Source organism: Cadophora gregata (assembly GCF_030347475.1).
Source record: "Cadophora gregata isolate MNR1 chromosome Unknown scaffold_13, whole genome shotgun sequence".
Lineage (NCBI taxonomy): Eukaryota > Fungi > Ascomycota > Leotiomycetes > Helotiales > Ploettnerulaceae > Cadophora > Cadophora gregata.
Window position 1 is genome coordinate 1,340,016 of NW_026695936.1, and position 18,510 is coordinate 1,358,525.

Consider the following 18,510-nt stretch of genomic DNA (forward strand, 5'->3'; position numbering starts at 1 on the left):
TTTTGAAGATTATTTTCGACCGTTTGGCTCCAGCGCGCACACAATGCACGCTGTATCCCAGCAAGTATTATGACCAGACGAAAAACCGCCGAAGGGTGAACCTTTCCGCTGTTTTCTTGAGCTGACTCAACAGTTACTCTCACTTGACCCTACAGTTTTCATGTTTGTAGCAAGTCAACTGGGTAAACCAGCCGATAACCAACTTCTCCCCCCCCCATTTTGAAGTGGAGCTGAAGACAACCGAAGCGATATCAACATCCTGAATCCTTGACACTACCTGCCTCTTCAAAATCCACAACTTCATTGGAAAGGGAAAGTATCAGCCATTTGAATATCACCTAAGTACATTCCAAGTGACGAGAGCAAAGTCTGCAGGTCCATAGTCCTTCCTATTCGTCAACCTAGCCTTGCAGAACCGTTTGAGGGGCCGAACTTCACCCTACTTTCCACTTTTGAAGCCTCACTTACCTCTCACCGCATCGTGAGCCCATGACAGAAACTGTGGATATGTGAACAGCGTTATCTCGCATCTATTAGGTTGGGATGAGCAATTCTGTCATTTGAGACCACTGGCGAATTCGACTTCAGTTCCGAACATATTCCACTTACTTTCCCAGCCTTCACCGAACGAGATTGGAGTACTTCGCAAATGTGGATGCACCTGAGACTTTTTCTTCGGCGTGTGATGAGCAAGGCTGCTGAACAACTGAATATGATTTGACAATGCCGCTAGACATGTTCTTCTAATCCACCGAACCAGTTCATACCACAGAGAAGCTGGTCCTTACCATGCAAGTGTATGTTGACCCTATAGACAATGTAGACTATAGCACCTCACAAGGAGTTCAGTTTCTGCAATGTGACGTGGAAATTGGTGAGGCTGAAATTATATTTGATCACCCAACCTCCTCCAGCCCACTCTGATGAGAAAACATTCTTCACATATAGGACATGACTCGGTCGTCAGCAAGCACACCGGCCGTCACTCTGCAGACAACAGGTAGGATCGAAAGTGAATTATAATTACGTATAGTATTAATACAATGAAGTTCATGGCCCATAATATCCGGGCTCACGCTCGGCTAGCCGAATGATCGATTACCAAATTTTCCTCCTCACCAACACCAACAACAAGACACTACCAAAGAATAATATGCCTAAATGTACACCTCTTTCCAACACCCACTAATGCATGCGCCCTAAGATATCGTCGATAAGTAAACACGAGTCACTCCTGTGGCACTATCAGAAATCAGTGTCGACCACCCCAAGCTACCTGAGCAACACTGAGGACCCTCTCCCTCTCCCTCTTCTCCATTCTTTGAACGTCCCTGTAATGGTCGTCCGTACTCTTCCTCAGCACCATTGTGCCCATACTTGAATATCTGCTCCTGCGGCTACTACCAAAACCTCCTGCGGCATCCAGGTACGGCTCCCAATCCGTTCCACTCCAAGTTCGATACTTGTTCTTCTTCTCAGCACCGGTCACTTTCAGAGTCTGAGATCGTTCCAGTGTTTGCTTTTCGGTCACTTCCAAGATGGGATGAATTACACAGTCATCATAGAATCTTGGATCGGCAATATTGATCTTGCTCTCGCTGACGGTCTGCTCATCCATATCCAGTGTTCCGTCGTTTGCCTTGTGTCTGAACGCTAACTTTGGAATATGCGGTTTCTTTGCAGCTTCCTCCTTCTCCTTTTGTATTCTCTCCGCCTCTTTCTCTGCATGGACGTCGGCTTCTATCTGCTCTTCCGTCCTGAGAGTGAAAGGTAGAACTTCTAACTCGGGATACTCCAGTTCGCCAGCAACTGTCAGACTGCCCCTCCGTCCGCCAGTCTGTTGAGATTGCTCATCACCGGTATCAAACTTGTAAGCCTTGTGCCTGATTCTATCCCCAACTTTGTCCCGAAACCTTTTTCGAATGTCTGCTATTTCGGCATGATGGCCGTCATCATCATGTTCAAGGCACCAAATGACCTCGCCGTCTTCCTTGCGGCCGAGAACAGCGAAATCCTTCACATCAATCTGGTCTCCAGCTCCAGCATTAATACACCGTTCATCTCGAGTTTCAGAGCTGTAACGGGACCAAGTAAGTGGGTACCTTTTGTCGGGCATTGTTGGTTTCTTGGATTTCTTGACAATAGTCTTGCTCTTCGCTTTAGCTTTAGCCGCTGTTGCAGCCATCTCATCCTCCCAAGAGTCCATCACCAGTTCTTTGACAGCCAAACGCTCCTGAAATCGTTCATCATACTCTTCCGCCGCACTCTTATGGTCATTGATATCGACTTTCCTTTTCTTGCTTTTTCTCAACCCGATCAAGGTTCCAAAGGCACTCCTTGGCACTTCGTCTTCAATGGCACTTTTCTTTCGTCCCACAGTCTTCTGTCGGCTCGGGAGGTGTAGATTATCTCCTACCTGCTCAGCTCTGCCGTCTTTCTTTATAGCTCTTCCCCACAGATACGCAGAATCATCAAGCTCTGCCAATGGACTCATCAGAGTCGCAGGTCCACCTGGGGTTATCTGCGCACCACCAGGGGTCTTCGGAGTACGAAGTGCCTCGGCATCAAAGTTAGGAATTGGAATATCTAGCAATTCCTCCATCTTCGAGGAACCGTCATAAGTCTTGACGGCAAGTTTTGCCAGACGATTGAAAACCGAGAGTTTCCGCGATTGAGGTCCGCTGATGTCAGAATCTACATGGAACTCCTCCGTGAACTTGCTAGATACTGGCGCAGTTCGACTGCGTATGAACTCAGAAGAAGCAAACCGTGCCTCAACAACACTAAGTTCTGCCTCACGCTCGCGAAAGGACTCGGTTTCAGAAGCGACAAGAGAACTGTCGTCAGGGCTTGTGCGTGGGAATCGTGCCAGAGGCGCGGTAAGGCTAGCAGAAGAGAGGTTGGCTGTAGGTGACCTGGTCAGACTGAGCAGAGAAGGACAGGCATGTGCTTCTGCTTCTGAAGGGAAGTCAGCAAAAATAGCCGATAAGATCAGGAATCCTAACCTGGAGCCACTTGAGATTTTCGACCGTTGGGGTCATTGCCATGGAAGAGAGAGAAAATGTCCAGGAATGAGCTCTCACGAGAATGGTGCATGCTAGTTGCGGCCGATGGATAGATGGATGATGTACGATGCTCTACAACAGCACCCCACGATTGAGGAATGCGTTCGCTTAATGGAGCTGAATCCGAAGTACTACGCAAGTAAAGAGCTCGTTCGTTGATCACATGTTGAGAGGCATTGCTAATATTGGAGATACCACGTTGGTGTGATCCCCAGCTAGACAGTTGAGGAGACGAAGCAGAACTTTGGAGACCTTTTGACGCAAGGCGTCTTGATATCTGCATATCGTGCAAATGGATAACTGCAGAGGCGTCTTTGACACCGTCTACATCTCCAAAATCTTGGTTAGCTTGGATCCCATCCTCTGGAGCCGAAAGCTTTTCGGTGCTGGGGTCTTTTAAATCTCCAAGAGATCTCGATGGAGATCTCAATCCTTGACTATGAAGCCACCGCGTTGAAGGAAGAGAGGCGGCTCCCAATGACTCTTTGTCTATGGTAGCGGGGACGGTATGCCCTTGGCTGAGCTTTCGAAGGTGCTGCCCTCGATTGTCTGTGGAGAATGATAGACGCCAAGGTGATGTGACCGGATCTGTTAGGCTCGGAAGCCGTTGGGCCAATATGATCGGGGCTGGTGGCATTTGCGCAATAGAACTTTGCTTTCGAGAAGGTATATAGACAAGAGGCTCGTCATGATGGCCACTAGGATCCCATTCAGAGAGGATAGGGGAGCTGTGCCGTCGGGAAATTGAGGCAGTTGAATTGACCATAGTTGTACTTGGAGTCATTGGATGTGTCTGGCGTCTGGGTGTCTTCAAAGATAATGAATCGCTTTCAACTAGTAGTTTGTGTGCGCTTGGATACTTTAGTATGGTTCAATGCCTAACAGACGGAAGACTCACGCTTCAAGGGGATCCAATTCCGGGACAGGCAAAGACAGTGGAGACAAGGTCGCCATGGGTACACAAGTTTCAGGAATCCAGGCCGAAGCACGATCGTTTTTGAGAGGTGTGCTGGGAGGTGAAGTAACAGACTTTGCATCGTCATCGTAAATACCCTCATTGCTAAGCTCCTCCCTAATCCTTCGCTCTCTAATTCTCCTCAGCTCTGCTCTACGTTCAATCTCTTCCTCACTTGTGCCAACACTGTTTCTCGAGTGGCGCTTCGTCAGCCCGTCATCCTTAGAAAAACGCTTCTTCAGCTTCTGGGTTACGGCCTTCAACGTGCTGGAACTCTTCTTCGTTGTAATTTTCTCAGATTCAGAATCGGTGACAAACTTGTCTCCTTCGAGAAGCTCTCTGAATTTCGCGCTACTCTTATGGGAGATGTGCTTCACACGACATAGGTCCGTTGGCTCATTTGCTTCGAAGACGGCTCGTAGATCTGTGGTATCGACGGTGGCCCATGAGGGAATGTGATCCTTCGAGATTCGTTTGTCTGATTTGGTAGCTTGAACAGCTGGTCGGGCAGGAACGGCATCGGGAGAGGGAGGTGCACGACTGCTGCAGCAGCTTGACTTGATGAGGAGAGCAGGCATAGTGTATAGATACTCGACGAATGGAATGAAATGCGGTCCGGTCGGCGACAAAGGCCGCGATGTTCGAGTTCTGGTTCTCAAGTTGTGTTTAGTGGTACAGAATGCGATTCATGGAGGACGCTAGGTCAGTAAATGCTCCTGCTTACAGAAACGGAAAGCACAACGGGACAATCTCAATTGCAATGCACGAAGCCTCAAATCGTGACTTTACGACAATGTGAGCTGTTTGGTTCGAGAGTATGTACCCAGTATCTATAAATTATACCCTGTCTAACGAGGAATCAAGTTGCTTCTCACTTCGAACATCTGAAGATGGATTTCCTCGTCAAGGCTACATTTCCATGTAGCACTCGCGGCAGATGTAGTCAGGAAGGAGCCACTACCTCGAGCGTGCAGAGAACAGGCCAAGATCAAACAGAATTTCATGGAATAACAGAAACCATGACGATTATACAACAAATACTATGAACCAGTCGCCGAATGCGAGGTACTGCATGGTTCAACAGGATTGACTTTGTTTGTATCTGCTGCAGTCTCTTTCTGAAACTCAAGAGGTTTTTCAGAGATTTGCAAAGGCTGTACAGTGACAGAAAACAAAGCCAGATCTTCAAGAAGAAATGACTACTCTGCCAATAGCCCACAGCAGCGAGACCTCAACTTATCTCATTTCGCCAGTGAGCGAACACCATCAACTCACAAGCACACGCAACGAAGGCAAAGAAAATGTAGAATTAACCATGGTCAAATGGTCTTATCACCGTCCATAATCTTCACCGAACACCTTCTTTCTACCAGAAGCTTTCATCATCTCGTTCAAGTCCAAAAAATCACCAAACCTAGCGTGTTTGCCCCTTTGATGGCTGAGGTGAACATGGCGGAAGTACGTGCAAAGGTGCTATGACACAAGATGTCAGAGAGTGATGAGATGGAAAAGTAATAATACCTGTGGATCCAATCTCATGTCAAGTTTTGCTTGAGTCAACACTTGATGAGAAACATAAACTCAAATAGGGATCCGGAGAACTCCCATTGATGATTGAACATGACATACATAGTAATCACAATCCACTACACGAATCCACCACCAGAAGGTAAGCAGGAGAACACTCATTCACCGCTCTCAAGCGTCCTCGTATTATAATCCAATTCCTGAAATAAAATCATTTTGGGCCAGCACCTTGGCTCGGTTCTTTGTAAGCCCTTTCCATTCCGTCGACCCTCAGCTTACTTGGAATACAGCATCCACTGTACACCCAACCACATGGCACGTTTGCATTATTGATTTCCACTTGCAGAAAACTCTGGTGAGTCCAGCCAGCACCTCGCATGGCCTTCCCAGTACAAGACAAGACAAAACAAGACAGGAGCTTAACATAGATAGACCTATGCATCCACAATGCTGGACGCCAAACTCTCGGCAGCGGCAAAGTCAGCCTCATGAAGAAGGAGCTTATTCTCACACCAACAGAGAAAACACCGTGTAACACCGTACGGAGTGAACACCAGTCAGACCGTATCTGCAGCCGACAGGCGGTATCGGAGATCCCAGATCCAGTATGCCCATCCATCAAACTCGCTCACTCGGTTATTAGGTATGTGAATCAACAAATGAATGTACGGTATACCGGAACGGATAAGTCATGGGTGAGCTGATGACTTTTGCCTCCCGATCTGAGCAGGCTGAAATGGGATAGTGACACTCGGTGACACAAACCGAGGTGGACCACCTGGATGGATAGAGAAGCCAAGCTGGGAGCTGGAAAGAACATGCGACGATAACGTAAAGTATTGACAGAGATTGAAGAACGAGCGTTTATAAAACCTCAAAAGTGGCCCACCGGCCCCTTATCAAAAGCACCAAAAGCGCATTGCATCGGCACAAAATCACAAAGGGACTCAGAAGTAGAAAACACACCATGAACTCGAAACGAGGTCGGCTCAGAATCTCGTACTGAGAACGGCTTGTTCCTGAGCTATGAACTGTAGCTATGAAAATTTTCTTTGCACCAAGAGGCCTCTGGGCCTGGGCCTGTAGTACGTACGGCACGATGATGTTGGTGTTCCCTCAACCAGAGTTATTCTTTCTTCCTTCCTTGCTTAGAAAAGTGGATTGTTCGGGCTTTTTCAGCTTATGGCCCACACGATCCACATGCCTTGCGTATGTCATCTCTTCGCATCTTCGCTTGCATGCCCTCCTTCCCGTTCCTCACAAGGCTTGATGTTGGGATGGGGCACGATTTGTTGGTTTGGGCACTACTGTGCAGGCAGGGCTGGGACAGGTACCTACAGGCACGTGTAGAGCTTGCCGTTTCCATTTGTTTGCGTTCTCCCTCTCCTCCTCCCCGGCCAAGCCATCGTATCCTGCCTGCCTGCCGGCGCGCGTCCGGAATCGGATATCTTTGCCCTTTGCCTCGGCGTTTGTTTGGCCTTTCTCCTTACCAATAAATGTCTGTGAGTGAGAACGGCCGCATTATTGGAGTGGGAGCTAAAATTAAAAGTTGTTGTCCCAAAGACAATACTTCCATCCGCAAGTATGAATGAAGAAGGTCCCTGTCTTCTCCCAACCTAGCCCCACCAGGCCCATCCCCATGATCAACGGACACGCCGGATCTCGCACTCCATGGATCCCATTTCCCATGATTCTCCCTCCCTCCCTCCTTCCTTCCTTTCTCAAACTCACTTCTTCCTCCGGAGCCCTAAAGCAAAAACGCCTCCTGCTCTTCCGGCCAAGCCCAAAGTGGACGAGTAGTAGGGATAGCCCAGGGTAAAAGTTCACGGTTCTGGCTGAAATCGAATCGGAAGACAGGGCCCGCGCGCAGGCTTGCAGCGGTGTTGCAGCGAAACCCAAACAAACACAAAGCCAAACATAGGTGAGATGGATGGACGCTGTTGCTCCTGGCGTTCTGGTCGTGATGCTGGGTGCTGGGTGCTGATGGTCGGGCTGATGCACGCACCTACAGGGGAGTATGGAGGCATGCATCCGCTGATTACGGCAATGTTCTAGAAGAGCGCCACGCGTCCATCCCGTGTTCTAGTGTCCTTCTAGAAGGGGATGAGGTGGCGAAGAAGGGATGACTGGGCTTGGCGATGGAGTCTGAGCTGTCCGTGCTTGGGATTTTCTACATGTTTAGTGATGGCGGTGAGGTGACGTGAGGTCAGAGTGGAAATTATTATGTTGCTTTCTAGACCGCTTGAGGCTTTTCATTTACCTCCAATTGGGCTTTGTCCTGTGCCTTCCCAAAGTTTGTCTTCTGTTGTTTAATTCCATTGGAATGCTGGGAGTCAGAACGGGGATAGTGAGCGATCGGCAGAAACCCCACTGTTTCCAGAACAAAATAATATGGAGAATTTTTCTAGAAGATTGTGTGGAATACTCCTTACATTGGGTAAGATCATCAGCTAGCTGTCGCCTAAAACTACTGCCATGCGGCGAAACCATTTCTGTACCTCCGCAAGAGAAGATTAACATCTATGTCGACAATGTGGATTTCGTGATCTTGTGTGTGTTTTGCTTGACTATTGACACTAAAGTATATGGCTGATACTTGACTGTGAGTGCTTGCTCTCTTGGCATGAGCACGGCATGACAAGACAAGCCGAAACCAAGAAGTGACGGGATGCAAACAAGAGCAGCCAAATAAATTTACAACAACGCCAATAATCCTCCCTTTTGAGCCCTCCCGATGAAACAGACCCAAAAGCATATAGAGCTTCCGGAGCCGCGCGCAAAAGAGCTTGATTGCAGGCCATCCCGATTGGCATGCCGATGCTTGGATAGTTGGGTTTCCGAGTTGACGCCCGACGGCTCGAGGCAGCTTGCTTGCTGTTTGTCGGTACGGAAGGAACGGTACAGTCAGGCTGGTTGGGCGAAGTAGCCTGTATTGGGTTCAGGGAGGGATTCAAGAGGCGTGAAAGTCTCACTAAAAAATGACATTTGTGATGAGCTTGTCTCGCTTGCATGAGACCAACCACAAAAAAGGAGAGGATGAGTAAGGTCCGACTTCTCCATGAGCAATCAGAAAGGTATGAGAAACATATCATCAAAGTCCTTAACGCGATGGACAGCTATCGAAGCCGATCAGAGGCAAAAGTCCGTTGATGGTGCTTATTATTTCCAATCGATCATCACCACGAGCATCAGCATCATCAAATTTCATCAACACCACTCCCAAAACCCTTATCTCGTGTCTGAACCTACCGTATCCATGATCTTACGAACTGGGGTCCAGGTGGAAGGCGGCTGGATACAACCTCAGCCAGGGGATGGCAGATCTAGAGCAGTAAGAAACGCCCCCATGCTTGTCTGTTCCGTTTGTTGATTGGACTTCGTGTAACACGCATGCTCGTGACCGTTGAAGAGAAATCAAGAACTCGTTGTGTGGACGCAAGGGCAGCGGCACGACCGGACGGCATGTCTTTTCTTGGGACTTGATGATGAATGAACCCCTCACCATGAGGTAAGATTATGGTTTTGCTAGGGCAGCGAGGGACCTCCAAGAGAAAGTAAGCCAAGTGATTGTCAAGTAGTAGAGAAGAATAGAGCAGATAAATCAAACCAAGCATGCCAGCTTACCTTACCGCGGTACCAACGACACAGCAGTAGAGATAGCTATTTTCACCATCAATTTGTACAAAGGCACACTATTGGTAGATCGAGGCATGTTTCGGTTAAATGAGCATGTCTTATCAATCGCTTATTCGTTCATTCCTCCACGAAGCGAGAAAATACACAAAAGTGTGATCTGACTGCTCGATATTCGCGACCAGATAAGCTTTTCGCTCAGGGGTGTTCATTGCGATGGTTGTCTACCAGATGGCCAATTGTGCGGTATGTAAGATTAAATAATGATGCCACTTGATAACAACCTTCCGGAATCGCACCAGCGCGAGTCTTGGATGCTGGAGACCTCAGCCAGTCACAAGTCCCAACACCGCGAGGATCAATGGCTTATCCGGGGAAGATAGCAGTTGCAGTAGTGGATAGCGGGGATGATTCGTCGGCGCAGACGCTCGCTGAGGTCGTTATGAGAAAGAGGAGAGAGCCTCTCATATTCATCCGCTGGTCTTCGCTGCTTGGCTACCTTGGATGAAATAAAACGCTGCATAGGCTGATCTACCGTGATATATCCGGACAGGGCCCTTCTCACCTTCTCACAGTGGCGTAGCTCGACTCTGGCTCGTTAAAGTGTAAACAGGACAGGCATGCATGTTTAATTTGATTGCTCGAACGATAGGATGAGGAGACGAAGACTTCAGAAGAGAGGTAATCAATCAAGTGCGCTAGATGAGATGTCGCGCATGAAGATCGGCGAGTGTGCGCCGATATTTGAAAGCGGTCATGATGCCACAATTGAAGAAAGGACGCTGTGGACTTTGTTGTACGCTGACGAGAGTGGTTGTCGTCTTTTTTGTGGTGTGCTTGAGTGAGGGGTTTGGAAGAGAGCCTAGCAAGCTTGGGTGCCGTGATATCCAGAAAAGCTGAGTGGTCATCGCAAGCATCATCAAATAGGAACCCCGATGCATCATAAGCTGTGGGAACTGATACTCTCAACATGTGGTTTTGATACTTTTCTCGGCACTTGACGTTGACAAGTTGGTGTTCGGCAGATGGGCGATGTGGGGTAACTTTCAAAGGGATTTGCTCATGTGCTAAGAGCTAAGGAATGTGATCTTCACAGACTAAGATAGGCTTTGGATGAATTATTCCGAAAGAAGATAACATCGACATCGTCTAACGTGGCAGTGATCGAGGGGAATAGTTGAGGTGAGAAAGATAAGAAGAAAAGGGACAGGTAAGCTAATCGTCATCATCGCCAGCTTGCTTGGGACTTGCGTAACTAGAAACTACTCTGGACCAGGTGATAGAGAAGCAGACACAAAGCAGCGAGCGGTTCTGGGATCAGGATCACGATATTGCAATGTCGGGAGATAGATTGCTCTGCGACGGGAGAGCCAGGCACATCGAACAGGAGAATCGAGAGATATCGCTGATGGTGTTGAGACGGCCTGGCGGTACCGGCCAGTAATAGCATTGATGCTTCAGGTTGAAAGCTTGGTACCGTTCTGGCATTGGGCTTCTGGAAGGCTGCAGGAGGCTGCTTCATGTGGAAATCCTGAGGGGGCGAACAGGGCATCACAGTAACACAATTTTCATCATGTAGCGGCTCCAGAGGTTTGGAGAGCATGAATGGGAGGGGTTGAGACGCTTTGCCTGGTACTGTACCTTAATAAATATTATATCTCCTGAAGATTTTTGGATATCAAACTCCTGTATGGCGTCGGCATAGTATTTTCTCACCCTATGCACAGGACCTGGTAGGTCTCGTCCTGTTCGGTCCGAGATGGAGGGCAAGTGCCGATATATCCTGAACTTTCGTATTCCGGCATGTAGATTTACCTGAGTTTAGTGAAAGTTTTGATCCACCTCCTACATTTCAACTCTAACTTGTAATTTAGCTTCTCGATATCTTCTTCTCCTCCTTCTCCTCCTTCTCGGTCGCATCGCCGCCTCAATACAGTACACACACGCCTTTTGGCGCCACGGATTGCTACTCTTTTAAGACCCATTATTCCCGTCCGCCGCCGCCGCAGAGAGTCACATTGCCATCCTCCAGCTCCACGCACTGTGTCTTGTCCCCTGCTTCCATTCTATCCCTGGCCATTAAGGTACTGTATCGTATCGGTCCAAGACTCGCGATCGGCCACATTTTCCTCCGGAAGCACGCCAAGGCCAAGGCCAAGGCCAGGGTCGAAGGGCGCAAAGGGAAGCTTCGAAGAGCGCCCAGCGAGCTAGTCTGTTTTGCGTGGTCACGACCGGCTGTCTTCCCCAGTCCTTTCTTTTCTTCTGGCCTGTTCACAGAAGGCCAATGGCGCCGCCTTTGGCAGTCTACATGGAGTACCCTTGTATAGAGCTGACCATCCCGGCTACAGAAGCAAAAGATTGCTTCGATGCTATGCCGCGTTGGACAGTGGTGCCATTCCCGACGGCGCTGATTGGCAAGATAGTGCAGGCTATGTCTGCCAGGGCTGCAAATCTTGTGCCCATTCGCCCCCTTTGCCTTGCCAAGCAATCAGTCTTCTACTGTAGCGCGCCTTCTAGTCCGCCCCACACTGTTCGCCGCCCTTCTGCGATTGTTCCATGGTGGAGCTGATCCATGATCCATGACCCATGATCCATGATCCATGATCCTGACCCAGCGCCGCTCTGTTCTCACTACTCACTACTGCTCACTGCTCAGGGCTGCTTCGCTTGGTCTGTTTCTCGCCGTCTCAGGTCTGGCGTCGCATTATTTTGCTGGAGCACTCGTGAGCAGTGAGCAGCGAGCCACAGGCCCACCACATCCCTCCCCCGCCTGTGCCTCTTCTCTCTTCTCTCCTCTCTTCTCCTCTCCTCGTCTCGGGCTAGGCTAGGCGTGTCCGTTTGCCTCCTCCCAAATCTCCCTTCCCCTTTCCTCCCCAAGCCGTCTGTAGACATCAACAGCACTCATCTCCCCACTCGCTCACGTTGCCGTTTGTCCTCCCATTGCAGCTCTAACATAATTTACAGAACACACCACATGCTGGACTGCTGTTGCACTGCACTGTACTGTACAGTCTGTACTGTAAATTACTGCACGACAGCCCTCCCTTTCGTCACTTCGCACCACTAGCTGCCACTACTGTAGGCCGCGCAGACGGACGCTACTTTGGGCCTTGCTGGGCGCTCTAGTAGGGATCGCAGACAGCCTATCCACTGTATCCAGCCTGGGCCCGCCGCTCAAACGCTGCTAAGCTCTTGTCGACAGGGTCGATGCTTGAACGTCCACACCCACGCCCACGCCTATTCCATCATGCCAATCCGCAGATCCACTGCTCTCCTCATCCTCATCCATCCACATCCACATCCACATCCACATCCACCTGCCTGTCCTGTCGCCATTCCCTCAGTCGCTGTCTGGGCTTATTCCTAGGTCCTAGGTTCTATCCTGGATGCTAGGTTCCTCAGTACAGTAGTAGTAGCCTTTCTCTGGCTCCTCCTTTTTGTCCGATTCTCCACCCAACGCCGCTGAGCCTGCATCGCAAAGTCAAGTCGCCCAAGAATCAACCACAATCCCCCCCCCCCAAAGACGCCTAATCTAAGGCATCACGACTGTCTGCCCTGTCCGCTGCCCTCTCCCTGCCGACGACTCATGCGTGGCTTGCTCTCTCTGGCACCTTGCTGGCCCCTTTGCCTCTGCGTCCGCCTTTGAAACAAACGGCCTCGCGCTCTTCTTTGTCGTGGACGTCCCGAAGAAAAAGAACGTACGAGGCAAAAGCCACTCACGAGACACACCACCCATCAACAGCGACAAACAAAACGGTCAAACAAAGTCAGACCAGGCCAGCATACCATATCCTACGCCAACCTAATCATTAATCATACCCAAACTCGTAGTCCACTGGAAACAAAATATCCACTTGCACACTCAACGCCCTCCGTCATAATTGGCCTCTCGCGCCTGTCATCGACGCTTTAAGCTTTGCACCAAGTCTGCACTGCCCTCCTTCTCTCACCCTTCGAACCACCTTACCAATCCATTATTCTCCTCACCACTTCCAACACAACCACACCACGACAAGATCAATACCACCACGAGACTTGACATTCGACTGATTACGAACTGAACGGACCACGATATCCTTTCGCCAATATCCATCTCCTAGGACTGTTTGTGCTGTTGCTATTCCATTTCTTAGAGATACCCGAAGCTCTGTTACAGACTTCAGCCGCTCCTTGAAAACCTTCGTCCTGTTTCAATAAAAGGTCTTGCTTGTCCTTGTCTCCCAGCCTGGCCTTGGTTCGGCAGGTCACACCGCAGTACACCGATTCCGCAGACACACTCAGCACAAGATTTTACCTATCAGCACACGCATCCTTTGCCACTGTAACCATAGATTACACGTTCCCGTCGCTCGGAGACGCCAGTTCCAGAAGAATTTCACCCGACATCACCAGCTGTTCATACCCGCTTGTATTCAGTAAGAGACCACCAGTCATTGGACTTGAATCTGCGACGACTCGGCATCTGACGGATACCTGCATCCAACGACGTTACGACATTTCTTTGTTTCTTGCATCGGCGGCAGGCTCTCCATCGTTCCTCCTTTCGAACAGACGACGAAACTTACATTCGATGCTCTTCTTGTACAAGTAGTTGCAGTTCTCGGAGACCAATGTGTTCGACATCATAACAATCAGTTTCTGTCTCTTCACGACCGCTCCAACATACACAAAGGACTTGGTGCAAAGGATTGGGAATTGTCTCAGTCGACTGGTATAATACTCCGTTTGAGGCGGACGGAAGAGACGACAGGACTCCTCGTGTGCCCATGAAATATCTTCGAAGCGCAATGCGAAGGTCGAAAAGCCGAAAGCCTCCTTCGCTGCATCTGAAAATAGAACCATCCAGAGAAACATCCCCGCGCTGCTCGTCGGTCCTCTCGGACTGGGACGCCGACGACGAAGGCTTCATGTCTTCTGGAGATTTCTTGCCTTCAAGGCCACTGAGTCTAGCAATACCCTCAGGTCCATACTGCCCTCGAAGACCAACTTTACAAGAAGTTCTGTCGAACACCGCACCGCCACCATGGACTCTCACTGCATTTATGCAGTACCTCTCGCAAAACCATTGCCTGGAAACATTGGAATTTACTATGGACGCCAAGAGATACGAGAAGCATTATCGAGATATGGTGGACAGAGACCCCCACACCCCAGTGTCACCGCAAAGTCCAGAATGTGAGTACGTGCGGATGTTATGGCAAAAGCTACTGGACGCGTACATCGCCCCGAACGGACCAAGGGAGGTCAACCTTCCATCCAATATTCGAGACCACCTGTTATCACTACCCTGTGAACACTCACCTCCAGACTCAGCCGAACTTGACCCAGCCGTCAAGATAATCTACGAGCTTATGGATGAGTCCGTTCTTGTCCCCTTCCTCAATTCTGTTGCGCCATCACGTGGTCCGGAGACATACTCAAGTCCTTGGGCATCAGACGAGTCAATGACAGATGCTTATATGTCCGGTTCTTTGGATGAGCGGTCACTGTCACCCGCGAAATCTAGGAATAGAAGAGATGGAAGCCCACCTTCTGGAAATGACGTTGTGGCTCAATCACACAATGGACCCTCCCCTCGACATTCACACCAATCTCATCTGACCGCAGCTCTCGTCGGACGGGCTGGAGTTGCACGTCTTTCAACGTACCTCTCGGGATCTTCTGGCACGTCATCGGGAGAAGGGCCCGAAATTATGACTGACGACAGCACCGACTCACCATCTCCCTCTACCACAGCCCTGGAGCCGATGACTCCACCCAACACACCCCCCACGTCGAATATCACGTTTGACGTATCGCCTGGTACGAGTCCAAGAACCGCTCGAGAAGGCAACAGCAGTTGGAAGAAGATGGGTGCCAAGCTCGGATGGAAGAAGAGTCGATCAGGTCACGGTTCAGGCTCCAGCAGTTCACGATATCCAATGGGAAGGGAGGGCGACGATGGATCGAGTGCTTTATGAGGGCGACAGGTCACGTCGTCACCGAATGATATTTTTTCTATTATCCCCATTCCTGTCATTGCTCCGATGGAGCATCCCGTCGCGGGATATTCGAATCATCGAGAAGTTCGCCAGAGAGCACCTATGGTACACGGGGGAACCAGTTTGAGGCTTAGTGAAGGTAGCGAGTCTCCGGTGCTCGAAGCTCATCCTGGATCCCCTGTAGATTTGACTGGCCGGCGTCCGTCTTTGACGTCTGCAATGGCTGTTCAACGCCTGTACCATGGAAGCGAAGAGGAGTTTTCGAAGTTTGAAAGATCGACAAAAGCAGTGGGGAGAAACGAAGAAGCTATCACGAGGAACGGCGTGGCCGCAAAAGGATATCCGAATTGCGTGAATGGAATAGATAGGGATGTGCTGAAGGTTCCGAAACGAAGAGTTACGGGTTTGCAACCGTTTTACATTCCAGCTAAAGTGCCAGAGCAAGAAGAGATCCATCAAGTTACAATTACCGGAGACAGCAAAACGGCCTTGGACACATCGGTAGAAACGACGGCAATGGATTTCGACTTTGAGGAGGACAGTGGAACTTGGATATCCGCACACCCGATAGGTCACGAATCGAGGACCAGCTTGGCAACCACGACCACTGCATCAAGCACTCTCGTTGACGATCGATTCAGTAATGGTGCATTGACATTGGACACCAGCGTTGCTAGCTCCGCAGCAAGCATGATGTCCTCTGCAGCCAGTATCCAATCCGCCACAACCACAACCTCTTCTGACATATACGGCTGGGAAGAAGAACTTGACCGCAAGACCAGTATTGAAGGTCGCCACGCTTGGGAGCGAGAAGTCGCTCGAAGATTGCCAAGCGGTGGTCGCGCTGTAGGACCTCGACATCGAGGAGGCGGCTTGTACTCCGCAGGGAAAAGAAAGAGTTTGCTCTATAGAGTTTTGAATCTCTCGAGTTCACGAGAACGACGGATTTCGGTTGATGAGATTGCCGAGCCGGGAATTGTGATGAGTCCCGCCCATGAATACCCCACTTCTGCAATTTGAGCGTTTTATTGTTTGGCATTGCGGGCGTTGGGAATTGATTACTATTGTTCTGCTTGTTCATCAGCAATGAGGCATTCATTCCTCGATACCGCTCGCATCTTCGGATGGGGTAAAATGAGTATCGAGGCCGGGAAAATTTCACAAATTCTTCAACACCACAGGATGTTGGAGTGGAATGGGAAGGGGGTTGGTTTTGCATGCACGCATATTCATTCATCATCCACGACATAATCCACTCCTCAACAAATATCACATGACACACGCACACAAAAATCCGGGGGCAAAATGGGGGGAGGTTTTCTGCTACATATTTTGGATACACATCTGGATGGGACGAAGCGCTACTTTCATGTTTGGCGCTGGGGGTGTTGGAGAGATGACTGATTCGAGTGTCTACGTTCTTTTGGGGACGAACACCAAATATTATACATTGGAACGGCGTTGGGGGGACTGCTATGTTTTGGAACTGGAATCGTTTTGGTTATGTGGATGGAAATGGATGGTGCATTTGCATATGTGTGTCTGGGTGCTCATTGATCTGATCGATCGATGATTTTAAGAGACCGACTTCAAAGATTGAATGGCGTGTGACTGTGTGTGCATAGGGTACGATGGAATATGAAGAATAATATTTAGTACCTCAACCTCAATCTCTCTACTGCGTGACCATCATCTTGCCGTGAACGCATATTAAGAGGCGTTTCCTCAATTTCGCTCTCGCTTCTGCTCTAACAATGTCAACAAAACCCCGCCTCCTTTCCTAAAATCCGCAGACTCCTCGGCATATGCTAGACTTCTTGTCTCCGAAGGCAAAGCGGCACTGTTCCTTCTCCTTCCATATATCAGACAACAGACTCCTCAAGATAAACGCCAACGAAATCTTCATCAAGAAATCCTTACCCAGATCCCATCCCCGAATTCAGAAGATCCCAAAACCACCACCGGCTCTCAATGCATACATGGCTTCACCTACCTATCTCACCTGTCAATTATCATCGGAATCTTATCCCTTCTCCTCCAGCCCCGATGCTCTTCATATCTCTCTTTTCACTCTCCCCTCCTCTTAATTTTACCCTTTCCACTACTACCACTACCCGAAGCTCAACTCCCTCCATTGGCCCACCTCCCAGTCAAACCCACAACTCCTCTCGCCAATTCCAGCATCGCAATTACCTACTACAGTGGTCACCTTTCCCATTCCAAACCAAACGATAGCACATCATGATACAGATTTGGAGACGGCCATATCCAATCACTGTAGGGTATCCTCCGTCAGCTATCGATGACAGCTTCGTAGCTGTTCCATTATGGCTATTAAATTCTTTAGTCGGTTTTGCCTGCCTGCCACCCAGCGGTACAACAGCTCATCAGAGCCAACACACGATATTGACTGAAGAAGGCGGAGAATCTTTGAATTTCGAAAAATAAAGCTTTTATAACTTGAAGAAGCTCTCAAATAGAGATGTTTGTATTTTGGAAGTTCAAAGGCTCTGAAAGATTTCCCATTCCCGACTCACTGTTTGATCTTTCTTGAATTTCACCTCCATCACTAACTGAAGGTCGGTAACCGTGGTCTTTCGAATCACGCATAGTTGCAGCTCTATTCATGGAGACGGCTTTCACTGCTTCAAGCGCCATTTATTGTCAAAATTCTGTAGAGACCAATGGAAGGGAGTCAAAGGAAGTAACCGTGCCCATCCGTTTCCGGACGATATTTTTGATCAGTCGTCCACCAGAAAAGTCACCAGTACATCGCCCCGGGACTTGCTGTCTCCTAGATAGATGATCCGATTCTTTCATACCACTAAACTCATGTGCTTACTGCCTGGGACGGATGCGTGTACAACAGGCAAAAAGACGTATCATCTTAGACTGAGCCAATCATACTGAAAATCAAACAGGAAAGCATCCATGTACTTTGTAGCTATTCAACCTAACTTTATGTACGACAGTGGGGAAGGTTGCCTAGTTTGCTGTCATCCAGCATCATCAGCGATGTTTCATCAAGAGTAGGCAGCAGAAGAATTACGTAGGAATTCATAACCGAACGCTACCTACATCCTCGAGCTCGTGTCCCTCAAAGTGAGACTAAAACTTTGGCGTTGTCGTCCTCAAAAGCGGCGTGGAGGTGAACCATTGGAAAGTGTTCCCTATGGCTGACACTCGATGCTTGCTCGCTCAAACGGCATATTCAATCATTTGAGATAATCGTCTCCGTCTACCTATGCGTTTACCTTTATCTTGCCAAAAGATATTTCCGGGGCGCCAGTCGCTATGCATTGTATCCCCTGTGGAACTTCCACCCATACCATCCCGACCTTGCCATCCA

General features: G+C 49.2%; 3 protein-coding genes across 3 annotated transcripts; 2 read left to right on the forward strand and 1 right to left on the reverse strand.

The window, feature by feature from the left end:
* Positions 1-1,029: 1,029 nt before the first annotated feature.
* On the reverse strand, positions 1,030-9,045 carry ONS95_003912 (uncharacterized protein). Its single transcript, XM_058497246.1, has 4 exons — positions 5,650-9,045; positions 3,964-5,493; positions 3,006-3,916; positions 1,030-2,958 (listed from the first exon to the last, which is right to left on the reverse strand). Exons 2-4 carry the CDS (start codon positions 4,596-4,598, stop codon positions 1,253-1,255), a joined length of 3,252 nt encoding a protein of 1,083 aa, XP_058353189.1. The 5' UTR covers positions 4,599-5,493; positions 5,650-9,045; the 3' UTR covers positions 1,030-1,252.
* A 4,901-nt stretch (positions 9,046-13,946) lies between these two features.
* Positions 13,947-15,140, forward strand: ONS95_003913 (uncharacterized protein; the record flags this gene model as incomplete). Its single annotated transcript, XM_058497247.1, has 1 exon — positions 13,947-15,140. The coding sequence occupies one exon, from the start codon at positions 13,947-13,949 to the stop codon at positions 15,138-15,140; it is 1,194 nt and encodes a 397-aa protein (XP_058353190.1).
* Positions 15,141-15,206: 66 nt separating this feature from the next.
* ONS95_003914 (uncharacterized protein) lies at positions 15,207-16,181 on the forward strand (the record flags this gene model as incomplete). Its single annotated transcript, XM_058497248.1, has 1 exon — positions 15,207-16,181. One exon carries the CDS (start codon positions 15,207-15,209, stop codon positions 16,179-16,181), a length of 975 nt encoding a protein of 324 aa, XP_058353191.1.
* Positions 16,182-18,510: the final 2,329 nt, after the last annotated feature.